The sequence below is a fragment of the Podarcis melisellensis genome (genome assembly GCF_964234715.1).
Source record: "Podarcis melisellensis genome assembly, chromosome: 7".
Classification (NCBI taxonomy): domain Eukaryota; kingdom Metazoa; phylum Chordata; class Lepidosauria; order Squamata; family Lacertidae; genus Podarcis; species Podarcis melisellensis.
The window spans coordinates 6,259,767-6,278,338 of record NC_138539.1 but is presented as its reverse complement, the minus strand read 5'-3'; the positions used below and the strand labels follow the sequence as shown (position 1 = coordinate 6,278,338).

At 42.7% G+C, this 18,572-nt stretch overlaps 1 protein-coding gene across 6 annotated transcripts in view; it reads right to left on the bottom strand.

Annotated features, from left to right (window-relative positions):
- SLC45A4 (solute carrier family 45 member 4) overlaps positions 1–18,572 on the bottom strand; it is a 105,060-nt gene that overhangs the window by 24,041 nt on the left and 62,447 nt on the right. For 3 of the 6 annotated variants that reach the window (XM_081918789.1, XM_081918788.1, XM_081918790.1), the window contains 2 exons: positions 16,199–16,328; positions 8,581–9,246 (listed from right to left, as the gene is read on the bottom strand). In XM_081918789.1, the coding sequence (XP_081774915.1) occupies positions 8,581–8,821 (241 nt within the window). In that variant the 5' untranslated portion in view covers positions 8,822–9,246; positions 16,199–16,328. The remainder of the gene's footprint in view (positions 1–8,580; positions 9,247–16,198; positions 16,329–18,572) is intronic. The other 3 variants (XM_081918792.1, XM_081918791.1, XM_081918793.1) reach the window with 1 other exon arrangement.

Sequence of the window (18,572 nt, the reverse complement as noted above, 5' to 3'; positions counted from 1 at the left end):
TCCCTGGTCTGCTACCAGGAGGACAGTAATATTGATCTGTCTTGACAAAACCTTAGTTGTCTCTCTAAAATGAGAATTACCTGTATCAATTTCAAAGTTGGGAGGGGGGGGACCCTGATTATACAAGATATGGGCAATGATCTCATTATCCCTGGGACGGAATGCCAGGGAATGCTGTGGGCTGAGAAGGAGGGACTCAATGAATAAGTTGTCCAAAAGAATTGGCAGAGGTTAATGAAAATGGTTTCCAAACTGATCCAAGAAGCAGTGTGTGGTTTATTGGCAGAGGAAAGAGAAATTAAAAAAAAAAAAATGGAAACGGTGGGGGCAGCACAACAAAACTGATGACATCAGACAGAGAAACGACGTCCTTTGTAAACATGTGGTTAGAGAGCACTTTGATAGAATCAATGAAAAAAGCAGCTGGATGCTATAGAGTGCCATGAAACAATGAATAACAGAGAGAGAGAGAGAGAGAGAGAGAGAGAGAGAGAGAGAGAGCGAGCGCACAGTAGTGTGAACTGCTGCAATTTTCTGGAAAAGCAGGAATACTATTTTATGTCAGGTGTTCTACAACCGTTTGCATTTGTTCCAAATTAAAGAGTTCTAACGTATTTGCTGTTGCAGAAGAGAAACAGAGAAATGGAAATCAGTATTAAGAAGCGCTGGGGTGCAATTTATGCTGCTCCAAAAATGCGTCAAGATGAAAGCCATGAAAGTGTCACCCCCACAAATAAAAACCAGTCTGGATCCCTAATTTTTGGAGATGTGGGAATGGGAAAACACAAAAGCAGAAATGTGTACATTGATGGGAACACAGGGAGTTGTCTTAGACCACATTAGGCTGCTGACCCACATAGCCCAGTGACTGACAGTGGCTCTCCAGAATTTCAGGAAGGGGAGATGCCAGGGGTGTGTAAACTAGGTACTCTACAGGCCCAGCATGTTTTGGGCAATGTGATGCTATTAGCAGCACCCACTTTTCATATTAGAAATACTTATATTAGAAAGCTCACTTCGATATACTTGTTGCAGGAAGGACTGGATCCTGCTCCCTTCTCTTCTCATTAAACACGGCTGTTTTCTGCAAGTTCACATGCTCCGTGCTAAAATCTCCCCCCCTCCCACCTCCCAAACCTTTTGGGTCCCAAGTTCATCAACGTTCTGCCTGAGAAGGTCTTTGTTTGCAATTCAAATATTTTGCTTTGCTATGGGGTTTTATTTCTATATGACGTACAGTGGTACCTGGGGTTACAGAAAGTTAAGAACTTCAGGATGAGAACAGAAATTGTGCTCCGGTGGCGTGGCAGCAGCGGGAGGCCCCATTAGCTAAAGTGGTGCTTCAGGTTAAGAGCAGTTTCAGGTTAAGAACGGACCTCCGGAACAAATTAAGTACTTAACCCGAGGTACCACTGTAGTGTGGGGGTTTCAAATAGGCCTGATGGAACCCTGGATTTTTTAAGCAGCTTATTGGGAGTTGAGCACCTTGAGATGATCGGTATCGGGAGAACAGCTTTGTCTGAATCTCAGGCTCCCCACAGGATGAAGGGAATTTAGATGCGTCACCATCAAGAACAAAAAACGAGCCAATGGGGAGGCATGATGGCCTGGCCAGCACCTTCCACGAAGAATGTGCCCCAGAATCCTTTGCCATATGCCAGTGGCTTGCGGTAGTTGTGTGAGGAGTTTCTCTCCATAGATGAGTCAATTTGGGGTGGATGGGTGTTGCACTACACACCAAAACAGCAAAAGGGAAGGTTTAAGTTTCCTGCAGACTATGCAAAGGAAACCACTGAGTCGCCGTATTTACCAACCCATTACAAAACAAAACGCAATCTTTGTTATCCTTTCAAAAAGGCCTATGATTACCTAACCAACAATGGCGATGAATGCACAGCAACTAACCCCCCCCCCCGGTGTTTGCGACCCACAGTTGGGGTATTCGGAGGTGGTTTTACTGCACTCCAAACACACACACAAAAAGAACCACTCGCCCCAATTCTTTTGTCGTCAAAAGGGAACGCAGTTGCTGATTCATACGTTCCAAGCATTCCAATAGATCCATCAATCCCTTTAGCCCCACCGTTCATTGAAAACCTGGAACTGGGAGGGTGTTCTGAAATAATTGCCTACTAAGCTTCATTAAAAATAAAAGTGTTTGCCACTTCCGAGGCATGTGGCCTTTATTGAAGCTTGTGTTTCCTGTAGCTGCGAGCGAGATACACAAATCCTATTTAGTGCAAAACTGTGGGGGCTTCATTCTGTGTGGGGTTGGCTATTTAGACAATCAGCTCTGGGAAGCCTCTATATAGTACGCCGGTTGATGACTGAAGCTCATTCATGAATGGAGGACCATAAGTGCTTAGGGTATTAAAAGGCCCATTGTGCTTGCAGCACTTAATAAGGTTAATTCAGCTATGCCAGTTGAATGAAGTGATAAAATTAATACTGCTGCGTTAGTCTATTGCCTGCTCCTTCTACAACCCCCCTGCAAGCATATTTTAGAAACGGATTTTTATTTGGAGTGGGGAGGGGCACAGGGACAGAGCGGGAGGTTTTACTCCCCCATCCCAGGAAGTCAAACGTGGTGATTCCAAACTGGCTGAAATTTGAGAATCCTGCAAAAACACAGAAGGATACTGTAAGAGTTTTAAACGCAAGGTAGCTCAGATACACAGCGATGGGATATAAAAGAAGAAAGCCTCTCTCCCAGCCCATCAAGGGTTGTTATAAAACTATTTGCTTCTTCCAACATCAAGAAGATTAAGCAGGGGTGTTGTTTCCCTTTACCTGCATTTTTACCTGAAAGCTACAGAATCCCAAATGGGAATGATCCTTCTCGACATGCTTAATTTGAAGTTGGCAAGACAAAAGGGAAGAAATCGGGTTTACAACAGAGCCGCAGTTTCAAGTCATCCTCTAATATCTGAGGATTTTGAGTGGAGCATTCTTGAGACAGCTTAATCCCCTGACAATGCAGAAATCCAGTTTGAAGCCACATCAAGCTCTATTTTTTTTTGTTAAGGCACAGAGCAGGTATGTCCCGATTTCTCTTTGCTAAAGAACTCGTTCGCCTTTAGCAGCCAGCTTTCCAAACTGGGAAACAGAACAAAACCTGCAACTGACTTAAATCATCACAAACCACCTGCGGCCAAGATGGTTTGCATCATTTCAAAGCCCGAGAGAGAGAACCGCCAAGCAAGAGGGACGTCCGTGTTTGGCAGGCAGCAAACTTAATTTCACACCGAAAGGTAGAAAATAAGCTTAGATTTAGCTAGTTCTTGAAGACCCAAAGGAGGCCAAGAACAAGAACTGGACTCTTGTACATTTTACAGACTTACTTTTTTGATCTTGCAAAGAAGAAAAGAAAAAAAAAGAAGGCTAATAACTCACAAAATAATTAACTCTAACTAGCATGCAAGAAAGCTAGACTTCAATGGCGAAAGGGAACTGTGTTACCCTGCCCTGTGCATGGTAGATCACAACATCCTCACTCAACCACGGGAGAGGCACCTGCTGTGTCCTCCCCAAACTCCTTCTCAGACTGCAGCCAGACGTGGAAAGAGCTGTTGCTTCTCCCAGAAATTATCTGCACCTCATTGGGATGCCCACCTTTAACGCCAGAGAACCGATGCCTCCCAACGTACTATATTCACTAATCGACTCCTGTTCATCCCCCCTCCTTCTTAAGTTGCTAGCCTGGGGTTGGGGGTGGGGTTAGAACAACTGAAAAGTCATGAAAGAGAAACCTGCCTGATAAAATAGGGCTTACTTTCCCCCTTGTTGCTATGCCACTAAGGCCCCGGATATGGTTACATGCTTCCAGCTACCAATCTGGAGAAAGCACTGTTCGGAGGGTAACGCAGTTTAGAACAAGAACACGTGCAAATGAATGGCCACAATGGGGGGTTTGTTTGGAGAGACCTATCTAGCGGAGGTCAAAGGTTCTCTTCCATGCAACTGGTACCAGGGTTACTGCAAGTCAATTTCGAAAGTCACAAAAAAAGGAAAAAAAACCACCACAAGCACAGCGGAGGCATTTTGCAATGGAATGTCAGTGGAAGTGCCCTCGTTTAAGTCTTCAGAAATTGCACATATAAATGTCGGCAGCACTCTACTTAATATGCAGTTATGTAAATGAGGGGCTGCTGAAACCAACTTGCCAACACACCTCAAAGCGATGAGGGCACGAGTCCAGGTTTCAATGTTGAAAACAAGGCAGAGTATGAGTTTCTAGACACAAGCACATGAATGAGGTCGCTCCCCCTAAATCTCCATAGCTTGGTCCTGTTTTTTAGAGGACAGTCTGGAGGCAGATCACTGGCTGTAGAGAGCATCACCGCTGAGGTCACAGAGAGGAAGGCAATACTGTGAACCACTTATCATCTCTTCTAATATCTACATTTTATCCCATCCTTTTCCGAAGGTGATGGCAGGACTAAACGGTAATCAGGCATTTAATATGGAACTGTTTAAAAATATCAGAACCTATTATGGCACGAATCCTGTATGTCTTAAGAGTTCCTCTGCCTATAAAAAAACTCCTCTGCTGTCCTGGACTGGCTGGGTGCAGAGGAATGCGGGGAGGAGTTGGCTGGGGAATTCCCAAGGGAAGAAGGCTCAAAGTCCGTGAAGTGGGGGTGTTTGAAGCTGAAGAGGTAACAGGGCTTAGTGAGTGAGAGGAGTCTACGGCAGAGAGATGCCCAGAATTAGTGGCAGAAGCTGAAGCAGAAGAGGGAGGCCAAGGGGCAAGGATGAGTGCAGCTGGTGAAGAAGCCAGGGTGTCTCCCCCTCCTGCTGCGACAAGCTCTCTTCCTCCCTGAAGAACCAGGAGAGATCTGAAGAGGGTGCAGTCTAAGATTGCTTGGGGTAAACCCTGGAGAAGAGGGGTCTTAGGCAGCTGTGGGGAGCTGGGGACCTCCAGTCTCCGCAACTGCTTCGTGGGGACAAGACCTGCTGGAGATGCGTTGCTGTGCTCATTAGTCTGGATACTCCTGTGCAGATCCTGTTGTTGTTGTTTTTTCTAATAAAGAGTTAACTCCACTAACTGTGATTTCCCGCTAGCTCACTCCTGGCATCTACCTACCGTTACTTGCTGGGATAAAGGTTTCTGCTCCTTGATAAGGGAGATGTAGCAAAGAGCGGTTTAGTGCATTTTACGCACCCTCACTCTCCACTGGGGTGGGGAACTACACGTCCAGGGGCCCAAGGCGGCTACCCAGGCCTCCCTGTTCTGGCCCTTGGAATCCTCCTGGGCCACACCCCTTAACACTGCACCCTCCTTGAGTGTTTTTGCCTGTCTAGACTGTGTCCTTGACCTCCGACAAGGCTTTGTGCTTGCCTGGATAGAGAACAGAGAGGGATGCATAGAAATTAACCTACGATTCAAAAGGTTAAAATTATCCTATGTTACACCACCCACTTTTCTCAGTCCCTGCCCAAAAGGGTATGTGGCAGCTCACCTTGGCCTCTCCCCAGGAGGCACACCTGCCCCACACAATTCTCAAGGGGCAGTTTTAAGTTGCTAACGACAGAACACCGGCACACCCTTGGGTGAGTGTAAACGCCTGCACTGCGTCCAAACTGAGGTTCCATCTGAGCCATCCAACCCACAGGTCTTTGGACAAGTTACGGCCAGATTAAGCTCACCGGGGTCAAAGAGAGGCGTTAAAGATTTCCGAGAAGAGTTATGGCACAAACACTTTTCCAGGCCAATATTTCGCAAGCTAAGCTTCTTATTTGTAGGCAACATTTCGCAAACGAAGCTGTGCCTACTACTGTACGCCTCCATTTTTTTTTTGGATGGCTTATTATGCAGCAAAAGCCGCTGAACGTTCACTCATTGTGGATAATCTGTCTGAGAGATCTGCAGTTAATTGGGAGACATGTCTTGCATCTTAAGATAAAGTCTTCAACACTACGGAGAGCTGCCCGTCACTCACTTCCAACTTAGATCAATCCCTTTTGATAATCACTATCCCGTATGCTATGTATGTCACACTCTAAGGTTAACATTACAACTGCTCTGTGTAGACATCCTTGAGTCAATGTAAATAAGTTAATTTGTTCAGATTTCCCACCCTATCCTGAGGGTTCAAAACTAAATTGGTGCTTCTAAGCAACACCGTGTGAGGTAGTGTTAGGTAGGAAATGTGGCTTGGCCACACAGCAACTTGGCCCCTCGTCTTCTGCATATGTGAATGAGATATGATCTACTGTTCTACCTGGGCTTCTTAAAAAAAAGGCGAGGACTTAGATTAGACTTTGGAACATCTAAACTGAGATCTGATTCTAAGCATTACTGTACTCCTGTTGTACAAGCAACAGCTCCAAACCATCGAAACATCAGGAGACATTGGTATATGTATTATTCGCTGAGTAATGTGAACTTCAAGAGCTGAGTCAACTTTGAAAGAAGATGGACTTTGGTACTGGAAGACCAACATTATTGCGACTTTAAAAGTGTGGTGAGTCAGTTGACGTTTCAAGGATAGCTGAAATAGTTGGCTTTTGAACAGGGATTTGCAATGACCTGGGGGGAACCTCAGAAAAAGGAGAACGGCTCAATAGTGCGCTACAGGTAAGGCCTAGAACCACAAAAGGCCAGGAATGAGTACAAAAACATGTGTCCAGTAGTGTCCTTAGGGTGCGGTGAATGGGGGTGATTGCCCCAGTCCTCAAACCTAAGGAGGCCCTGCACAGGTTGACACAAAGCACTGTGTCACCCAAGGTGAATGTTACTGCCTTGGCGCTTTGCTTCCCTCTCCTTTAGCTAAAGAAGCTATTCTGCTGCTGCTAACATGGCAGTAGCCCCAACACTCACTTCCCCTCTTACTCTTAGGAAGGTGGGGATCCTTCTCCGAGAGAGGCATTCTCGGTGTAGCCCAGACCAGCGCTGGTGTCACCACCACTTCAAAGTTGCTTTCAACATCACTTTCTCATAAATGAATGCTGGGCTTTCCTTTGAAGCCTGGAACAAACTAGCCTACCCATAAATACAGCAGAGAGCTAAATCCTTTAGGATTGCCAAATGCACACCTGGGGAGGCAATAATGGGATGACTGTATTGGAAAGTGGGAGGGGGGGGTAATTTAGTGGAGTGCAACATGTAGTCGTTATCTATTGCCAGGTAGTTGGATGTGCTGCTGGTGATATCGGCCTTGACCAGAAGCCAGGGTGGATATAAATAAATGATTTTTTTAAAAAAAAAATCAATCAAAAAAATTGTAAAATTTAAATCGGATTTCTTGATTTAAATTGGATTTTTAAAATACAATGCTTTTGGAGGAAAAAAATCTTTCTAAAGATGGTTTTCTATTTAAGTTACATTATAGTCCAAAGGCTATTCATCAGGAAATAAGGATTTGTTTTAAGTTTTTCATCTGTGCTAAAACTCAGTCTAAGCTATTTTAAAAGAAGAAATGTTTAACCACATCCGTTAACAAACATGGATGCATATACTATAATGTTACTGTTTTAGTTTAATAACAATTTTAACAATTTATTTATTAAGGAAATGATTATTTTTCTCCTTCCAATAAAGTACAGCAGAAAAGTTGTCCAAATATAAACAGTTAACTTATTAAACCTCACAATAATTCCATAATTATCTATGTATTTCTAATAGTATAACCAAATCAGTAATTTTTGAAATAACTGTAAAACCTACTCTGAACATTTATTATTCCAAAAATGAAACCTTCATCTGGTTGTAAATATTAAAATTATTGTTGGAAGCCACCTGGAGTGGCTGGGGAAACCCAGCCAGATGGGTGGGGTACAAATAAATTATTACTATTATTATTGTTATTGTTATTATTATTATTATTATTATGAGTCTTTCTGTAAAAAAAAGATTTAAATCATGTTTTACTTACTAGTGAATTAAATCGTGATTCAAATCGATTTAATTTAAATCAAATCCACCCTGGCAGAAGCTAAAAGTTTTGCAAGTCCTCTAAGGATGAAAGTAGAAAAGGGAAAGGGGAAGGCACAGAAGGCAGAAAAATTAAGGTAACTCTTAGGAAACACAAACACACCAATAATGGGATCAGTTAATTTCTTCATATGATACCTACAAACCTGCCTGATTCAGTGAAAGTTACAGTTCCTTCTAACTCCCAACCCCGCCATACCAGCCTTGTAGGCTTTGGATATTCCTTCCTGAACTATGGTTTTGTTGAATGATACTTTTGACTTGAAACCGATCCATAAACCACTGTAACGTGGCGATTGGCTGGCACACAGGGAGGCAAACTGGGTTTGGTGGCTGGATGATGGAGTTACTTCTCCCATCAGCATGGCACCTCCCTTGGAGCCAAGACACTGGTATGGAAAGTAACTGCATGATCCATTCAACCCGCATGGCTCCCCGGTTACACTGATGTGGATTGATGGTTCCAACACAGGAGTGGGTTACTGAGAACCAGCGGCTTGTATGCCGTGGTCTCTGCTTATCTCATGAAGAGGTGGGTACAGAAAAATCAGAGAACACCTCCAGAGGGCCAACTTGTCCTGCTGTTTCATGGATAACAGAGGATGCAAGATGGCGACTGTTCATGGTGATGCAATTCCACTTACCAATTTGTAACAATACTGGCGTCACCAAAGCTGTCTCCATGGCGTAACAGAATTCTCTACCAAACATCACGGCCCCGTGCATCACCCAGAGACGTACAGGTATCCGGTCTATGGATCCTTCGCTTATGGTCTCTTCCTTACTCTCATTCTCGTTTTCCGGTTTCTGAAGCTGAACCACGGGTAGCTCTTGAACTTGCATAGATTCCGAGTCAGCATTCTGGGGAGCCATTTTCATTACCATAAAAAATATATATAATATATATATTTATATATTTATTTAATTATTCTACCTATATAAATAACACTATCATCTCTAACGATAAGTTACGGTGTCTTCTCTTTCTGATGGCGTCGCGTTCCTCGTGCAAGCAATATTTGTAATTCCCCTCGTTACGAACAGGTTCCGTCATCAATTTCGTGTGTAGGCGTTGAAACATTCAGAGGAACAAAAAGCTATATTTGGTAGGAAATTCAACATATGGCTTGCTGGGCTTGCGTTTTGCTTACTGTGAACTAGAGTTAAAAATCCATAATTGCCATTCAGTTAATACCAGTTTCATAATTATTATTGAAGAGGTGCTGAAGTTGTTTTGCTTGCTATACAAAGGTGGAAAGGTGACACAAACAGCTGCTCCACTGGTAATCCCCATCGAGTGGCTGATTAATCTGCAAAGAAGGACAAAAGGCAAGTCACCAGGGTGGATAAATATCAATGATTTCTATTTTTTTTAAAAATGGATTTTTAAAATTTAAATTGGATTTTTAAAATAAAATTCTTTTGGAGGAAAAATCTTTCTATAGATAGTTTTCTATTTAAGTTACACTATAGTCCAAAGGCTATTCATCAGGAAATAAGGATTTGTTTTAAGTTTTTCATGTGTGCTAAAACTCATTGTTTCTTATTAAAAAATGTGCTTAACCACATCAGTTAAGAAACATGGATACGTATGCTGTAATGTTATTGTTTTAGTTAAATAAAATTGTTTAAAATGTTATTAAGGAAATGATTTTTTCTCTCCTTCCAATAAAGTACAACAGAAAAGTTTTCCAAATATAAACAGCTAACTCATCAAACCTCACAATAATTTCATAATTATCTGTCTATTTATTTCTCATAGTACAACCAAATCACTAATTTTTGATATAACTGTAAAAACTACTCTGAAAATTTATTATTCCAAAAATGAAACCTTCACCTGGCTGTAAATGTTAAGATTATACCAGCAAGAATGAGTCTTTCTGTTGAAAAAGTGATTAAAATCAAGTCTTATTGACTAGTGATTTAAATTGATTTGATTTAAATCAAATCCACCCTGCAAGTCACAGACCATCAGGGCACCTTGAGATAAGCTACATCTCCTCTCTCTATTCTAGGAATGTAAATGAAGTCAAATCAAGGCCTCTTCCACCACACTTATGGACATGTCCCCAAATTATGCTCTCACTGTGAACACATAGCTCCATGGAATCTATGGCTCCACGTTAAGTGACTTTCGTTATATTATTTAGTACATTTATATTTTCTTCAGTCAATGAATTTAAGGACCCAGACCTACTAAGCCTCAGCAAGGTGGATCCAACAGATGTCCTCAACTTTGTCAAGCAGCTTGAGGCAACTGAAAGGGCTGTGGCTGTTCAATTCTCCTGATCAGGCTGTACCCAATTACAGTTCAAAAAAGTTTCTGTAACTGAGAACAAGTACTCAAATATGCTTATTTCCCCCACCCTCTCGATCCATCTTCCCTTTGTGTCATTTTTTAAAGGCTAAGCCTGAGGGCAGAGACAGCCTTTTTAAAAAAGCAATTTAAAAAAGCAATTTGTAAGTTGATATCTGGGAATAAACAACCATCAAACATAACACTTGCTAGTCCTGGTAAGTCACAGTTGCACTGGTTGTTAATTATATATCAGTATCGTTGAGCAGACTTCTAGGATGTACTACTGCAAGTAGAATACACCGGGGCTGTCCAGAAAGGGTAGGTTTGAGAGCTCAAATCTAGCTGTTCAGTTAACTATATGATTTGCTTAAAAAACAAATGATAGCTTTCAGTGACTAAAGCGTACAGCCCTAATTTAGGACGTCAACACTGTTTACAGTGAGCTACTGCCAATCTGAGTTATTTAATGATTCTCTGCTCTGTCCAATTTGCATCTAATTCTGCACAGATTATTATGCACCAATATACATGCATCAAAGAAAGCACTGTGGACTGCAAGAAGGTGAAATGATAATAACATTCCCATGTTTCAGTCCCCCCCACCGCCACCATTTTCTGGAAATTCAATGCTGGGACTGTTATCTCCATCCATTATCAGTGGATCACAAATGACAACAATGGTTTATCTTTCTAGGTCAGAAAGATGCACAAACATGCAAGTTCAGGCCTATAATCTCCAGAGCGATAATTTCAAAGATATGAAATGATCTGGCAAATTCCTTAGTCATAAACACTCACGATACTTTATGCAGATATGTTCTGTTGTTGCTGACCTTGTTTGGCAGTTGTGCTCGGTACAAGTCTCTTCCACAACAAACAAGATGTGAGCCCAACAAGTGAAATGTGCTATTGCACAACCGTTAGAAACTTTTAGAAACCGGGGAAGAAGAGTCCTTGACTGGAGATGCCCATTTATTAGCTCAATTATTCCACATTGATCTAGCCGTCCATCAAAGCTGCATGCATTGCTGGTGGGGATGTGTTGGTAAGGAAACCCAGCTTACATGCAAACCAAACAGGCAATCACATTAAACGGGAGCAAATGAATGGCAAAAGGGAGACTTCACTGGGATGTGAATGCAGTTCCTTGTGGACAAATATTTCAGCTTCTGTTATTCAGTTGTGGAGCTTATCACAGGGCTGGCCTATAGCAGTTCAAGAAACCTGAGACTCTGACCTGATTTTCACCAGAAACTGACACTGCAAATTGTTTTGTATTAAAAATAAAAATCTGCTTCTGTAACAAGAAATGATGCCAAATTATGTGCTTGCTTTTTAAATCACTTGCAAAACGCAAACCTGGTTATGCATAGGTAGGGTTGCCTTTTTTCAAAAAGTGAAAATCTAGAAAGGAAAATTGTTGAGCTTTGAGCTTCTTTGAGGCCAAAGTTGTTGACCTTTTTCCCCCCCTGCAAAACTGACACTGCCATACATACGGATTTTCCAGGATATTTCGCCAAATTCTGCAAGGGCACAGCTTGCAGCTACAATATTCCAGATATTTCAGGAAAATTGTCATGTTCTGTGTTCAGGATCTAAAGAGCTACAGGTTAAGGCTGCTCCTTCTCAAAAGCAGACCTCCAGGCCACATCACAAACCACTTTTGAAGTTCCCTCGGTTTCAAAATCAGCTTGCCATGCAGTACTGCAGGCTGCTTGTCGAAAGCAGGAATCAAATGTCCCCAGAACTAGAAGCATGATTATTCAGACATGCACAATTCTACTACTGTTCCATAATAGTAACTGGACCTGTTACAACTATTGACAGCAATGATTTAAAAACTGAAAAAGAGATCTAATAGTGGCAACCAAGATACCAATGGCTAGATTACTTAAATACAGTGGTACCTCAGGTTAAGTACTTAATTCGTTCCGGAGGTCCGTACTTAACCTGAAACTGTTCTTAACCTGAAGCACCACTTTAGCTAATGGGGCCTCCTGCTGCTGCCGCGCCGCCGGAGCACGATTTCTGTTCTCATCCTGAAGCAAAGTTCTTAACCTGAAGCACTATTTCTGGGTTAGCGGAGTCTGTAACCTGAAGGGTATGTAACTTGAAGCGTATGTAACCCGAGGTACCACTGTATGTAGAATAGAATCACTGTTGTAATAATGGGTGTAGGCGTCGAGTTGTAGTGCCTTGATAGAAATACTAACTAATGCATAAAGATAGGGTCCCTATCTTTTGTTGAAACAAAAGAAACTAACTTACACCTTCTGAATATAAAAAGTGTTGATAAGAGAAGCATCAGTCCAAAATGAGTAACCGCACACTGAATTTCAAACTCCTACGTTCCAGGAATGGATGAACACAGCAAGTTTTATCCAACACCAATCTAAATCCTATGGGAATGAGCTCACGCAACCTAATAAGATCCCAGGTTGTTGTTGCTGTTTTCTAACTTTGCTAGCAATAAGATCTCCTGCAAGGCTGGCACCCGGCAGGGTGTGTGAAGTGATACTCCAAGTTCTGCTCTATTTAGGCTGAGGCCTGAATACAATCCTCATTCATACAAGTGCTGGCTGGCTAGGCTGGCTAGGCATACCAATGACTACGTTGCTTGTATGGAACCTCCATGCTTAAGCGATGGCATGGCAGTGAATCCAAGACGTCCAGGGGAAGAAAATAACAGAATGCGTCCATGTCTTTACACCCTGTTTGTGGGCTTCGCCACTGGTCACTATGGGAAGCAGAATGCTGAAAAAGATGGACCTTTGGTCTGATCCTGCGGGGCTCCTAATGAGTGTGGATCACTATAGACATTCCAGCAGGATCCTGACTGAGTGAACAGTTTGGTACTCAGAGACAAATAGGAGTGTGATTAGTCCATCCATCAAGGCAAGGCAACTGGCTGATCTGCACCTAACTGGACCAGCCCAAGTAGCTGGAATGAAAAGTTGCATTTTGAAGGAAAACGGGGTTGTATGCTAACACCGAACACATGAAGCATCATGGATGAATTGCCTCCAGAGGTTCTCACTGGGCCTTGGGGAGCACTTGTAAATGGCGACCCATTTTCAATATTCCCAAGTTAGTTTGCAACACCCTTTCCCTTCATGCCCATCAGAGTCTTTCTTCTCTAGCATTTTGCAATGGCTTGGAAGGGCAATAAAACTTTGGCTGCAACTGTAGTATCGTGTCTGTTCACATCCCCAAAGATAAGGAAGACATTGACTTTTCATGATCTGTCTTGCTGCCAGGCAAAGGTTAGCAGGTTTAATTATACCTTATGCCAATTATTGATTACAAGGGCAAACATTTAAGAAGGACTGTTTAAAGCAAGACTATCACAATTAGCGATCCCTTTATAAGACACCCTAACTTACGGAACGACTGTATGGTCATTGCAAAGGTCCACAAGACGGATTAGATTTGTAAATGGGAAGAATCAAGGGCCAGTGGTGCCTATTGCTCCTGGATTCTTGTATCAGATACCTATGGTCTCCCCTTTGCTTCTAATGTTCTAATGTTATAGCAGTCCTGGACATCAAATCTATCCTACCGATCTGCCATTGTTCTGATGTTATGAAGAAACTTTCTGGCTTAGGCTCGAGGCAAGTTAATGCTCAGGAGGCCCCGAGAACCTGAATGCCAACACCGAAAAGCAACCTATGCAGAAGTGAACCTCTGTGCATCGAAAATTCAACGTTAAGGCTCATTTGTGTGGCAGGCCCAGGAACTGTACACCTGCGTACTTCAATGGTGCACCCGTGCTGCTCAGATTCTGCAAACCAGATGTGCCATTCTAACGCTTCAAAATCCTGCAGTTGCCATTCAGATGGCGCTTGCCCAAGGAGGACAGAAGGAAGGCAGTTATTTGCCTGGTTTCCTGAGCCAAGCATGACAACAGCAGCCAGTGTGTACTATGCTGCATAGGCCAGGGAGTGGCTTGCTTTTAGAGCTTTGCGAATAGGGAATTATCTCAGAGATGCTATCTTTCAGCATCTAATATTGCAGGTATCATCCATGGGTGTTCGCTCTCAGATTACAAGAGGCTCTTTGTGTGCCCCTTGTTACCAGCTTGAAATGTGAGAGTTCTTTCATCATGGCCCATTGCCTCATAATGGAGAGAGAGTGAGCAAGATGCGACTTGCTTCTAGTCTCATGACATTGACAACATCTCTCTTTACCAGCCTGTACAGATGCTCTCCGGACCCAGAATTTGTGCTCTTTTGGGGATCAGCAGCTATGGGATGGGATGCTTTGCGTCTTAACTGCTGTAGGATTTCAGTGTGATGATTACATGAGGTTTCCCTTTCCTAAAATTACCCGTATTCTAATGGATAAATGTCAAATTCCATATGGAAACAGGGAAGGCTTACCTCAAGAGTCATCACCACTTGCCCATACCTCAACGGTTGTGTGACCAATCATTTGGTGGCTGTGTCACAAGGCAAGGCCACAAGGAGAAACTACAGCGTCACTCACTGCAGGGGGTTGGAATAGGGTCCCATCTAACTCTACAATTCTGTGATTCATGCACAACCTTTAGTACATATGTACAGTGGTACCTTGGTTCTCAAATTTAATCCGTTTTGGAAGTCCGTTCCAAAACCAAAGCGTTTCTAAACCAAGGCGTGCTTTCCCATAGAAAGTAATGCAAAACAGATTAATGCGTTCCAGACTTTTAAAAACAACCCCTAAAACAGCAATTTAACATGAATCTTACTATCTAACGAGACCACTGATCCATAAAATGAAAGCAATAAACAATGTACTGCAGTCATGCAATCAATCAATCAATCAATCAATCAGTATCTGAAGTGGGTTCCACATAGTCACAAAAACAAAAAAGAGCGCCACAATAACAAAAATGCAAAATAAATAGCAAAAACGGACAGACCTCAGTGTAACACTCAAAACAGAAGTGTGGCACTCAAATCAGAAGCATAACACTCAAAACGGAGCACGTTTGGCTTCCGAAAAAAGTTTGCAAACCACAACACTTACTTCTGGGTTTGCAATGTTTGGGTTCCAAGTTGTTTGAGCACGAAGGTGTTTGAGAATCAAGGTACCACTGTACTACAAATCTTGCTGTGGTGTGGCTTTGTCTCTCGGCTACTGAGCTTTCAGGTAGACAGCAGTGCAGAACAGACACAAAAGCCAAGGCATGAGTTCAGACATCACTGTACGACAGCTCCTTATCACTGTTGGCCCCTTATTCCCATCCAGGGATGCCACCAACCCTTTGCTAAGTGTGCCACTTGTTGTAACTTCACTGCAAGCTGGGTTTGCATGCCAAAGACCACTGCAATCTAGAAGAGGCCAAGGACTCGAGTTTGATTTAAAAAGCAGTTAAAATTTATTCAATTCTCCCTGCATTACTCAGGTTATTTTCCATTTCCAATTCACTCCTTGCAAAAAAAGATTTCTGCAAAACACAAATACTTTACCCAGACTGCTGCAAGCAAAATGAGCAAGTTCATGAAGAAAAACCATATTTGCATAAATTATACTGATTTGCATAACTCATTGTATGTCTGAATTGACGTGGCACAAAAAATGTCTCCCATCTACAAGAAAAGGCAGCCCCATGTGTCAGTTGCGGCCAGCTATATACATTCAATTTTAATTTGATCGTCTGCAGTTGAGTATGTTTGGTGTGAGATGTACCTTTTTTGAATATGACCAAAGTGAGCAGCAAGGAAAAAAAATCTGAACAAAATTAAATGAACCAACACATGCTTATGAGCTTATATAAATGGCCACGAGATAGTTGCTCATAGAGGCTGGCAATTAAGGGCTCTCCTTTCATGCATTACAAAAGAAAACTAATTATCAGTTACTCTACACTGGAAAGACAGTGAAGGTCTGAAAAATACAAACCCGGTAATTTTTATTAAACGTCTAAGCATTCTCAGACAACATTATTGCAAGCGACCCATTGGGTGGCCATTTTTTACCTGTCATTCAAGCAGTCTAGGCATTAACACAGCTGGCTTCCCTTCCTCAAGCAGAGCAAATGAAGAGGCACAGTAAAGAGTTTTACCCAGGCAACGTCTATAGTGATGAGACCGACAAACCTCAGGGCATCTTAAATGCAAAAGGAGGAAACAATCAGTGCATTGTGACAATCAATAGAGGGCTCACGACAACTTAAGGTAACCCAGTACTCCCCGCTACCATCCACTCCAGAAGTTTGACTTCTTCCTTCTTAGTCGTAGTAGTAGTAATGATATTGTCATAAATAATAATAATAATAATAATAATAATAATAATAATAATAATAATAATTATTTATTATTTATACCCCGCCCATCTGGCTGGGTTTCCCCAGCCACTCTGGGCAGCTTCCAACTGAATATTAAAAACAATACAGCATTAGACATTAAAAACCTCCCTAAAGATGGCTGCCTTCAGTTGTCTTTTAAAAGTAAAATAGTTGTTTATTGCCTTGACATCTGCTGGGAGGGCGTTCCCCAGGGCAGGCGCCACTACCGAGAAGGCCCTCTGCCTGTAACCTTACTTCTCGCAATGAGGGAACCACCAGAAGGCCCTTGGCGCTGGATCTCAGTGTCCGGGCTGAACGATGGGGGTGGAGACGCTCCTTCAGGTATACAGGACCGAGGCCGTTTAGGGACCACATCTTAATTAATAAAATTAATGTAATTAATTAAGATGTGGTCCCAAAGTATCCACCCAGAGAAGAATACCAATTGCATCTCCACATGACCTCCACCATGAGCTTTGCCTCTCTCCCATCATCATCATCATCATCATCATCATCATCATCATAATGTCAGTCTTATCAGTCTTATCTAGATGCGGTTTTCTGCATTGGATAAAGTGGGATCATTCAATTGCTTCCAATCCAGTAGAGTTACCAACTGTTGAAGGAAGCCCAATGTGGCAGTGCAAAGACTTGCTGTTTTCGAAACATTGCCTCCTTCCAACAGGAAAAACATCACCTCCCAGGCCAATAATTCATGCAGTGACACAAACAGACGGACTCTTCTGGAGGCAGTTAATTGGTAAAAAGGTAAAGGTACCCCTGCTTGTACGGGCCAGTCGTGTCCGACTCTGGGGTTGCGTGCTCATCTCGCTCTAGAGGCTGTGAGCCGGCACTGTCCGAAGACACTTCCGGGTCACGTGGCCAGCGTGACGAAGCTGCAACTGGCGAGCCAGCACTAGCGCAGCGCACGGAAACGCCGTTTACCTTCCCGCTATAAAGCGGTCCCTATTTATCTACTTGCACTTAAGAGTGTTTTCAAACTGCTAGGTGGGCAGGAGCTGGGACCGAACGACGGGAGCTCACCCCGTCGTGGGGATTTGAACCGCTGACCATACAATCGGCAAGTCCTAGGCACTGAGGCTTTACCCACAGCGCCACCCACGTCCCATAGTTAATTGGTAGACACTCTTTAAAAATACTTTGGGGTGTACGAGCAAAAATGTGGCTTTTTTCCAATTAAAAAAAACACACACAACAATGCGCCTCAGCTATAGGAAGTATGTGTCTCAGGATCTCTATGTGGAAACACTCACAGAGAACACAAAAAAGTAAACAGGCTGTAAGAAGCCCCAGAGGCAAATTCTGTAAGTGGCGAATGTGTGTGCTTTGAAGATGGGTAATTGGGATTCTTCCAAAGCTTTAGTCTGGCAATGCTGATGTTAATTCCACCAAATTAAAAGAGAAGGGGGCCTGTGTCAAAAGCTAAGATTGTAGTAGGAAGGCAAACATGTGTTCGACTTTTACACACACATAATATATAAGCTACACTGTAAGAGGATAAGCATTGTGGGCACTTACCAGCCTCTTAAAGATTATTTGCTACAGATAACATCCAGCAAAAAAAGCAGCCAGTGATACTGTGAATAACTTAAGTCATCAATCCAATTTGTCCAAATTCACTGTGAAATATGCATAAAACCCAGTTCTGGCATAAAAGGTACTTAGCAAACCAAAAGAGTTTCCTTTTTCAGATGCAGGGCTTCACACAATAAGACAAGATGGCTGCTTGTTCCACCAACTGGAATGCTGTTAGCAAATGCACCTACTGAATAAACTCTCTGGGCATTTGTTGGCCGATATAAACATTTTCAGAAGCTGCAGTTCCTTCATTTTGAAAGAGGAGCATCTATTTCCCATGTCAGAGCTGCCTTTAACCTCCTTTCTGCACAGCATTCAAACCAACATCGAGCTTGGTCTTCAATATCTTACACTGAGAAGTAAGCATAATGTGGGCGTTGGTCTACCCCTTTAAAGCTACAAAAATTATGAGTGGAAAAAGCTGCATTTGCAGCCTGGCACTCGCCAAAGCAAGCCTCAAGAGGAGA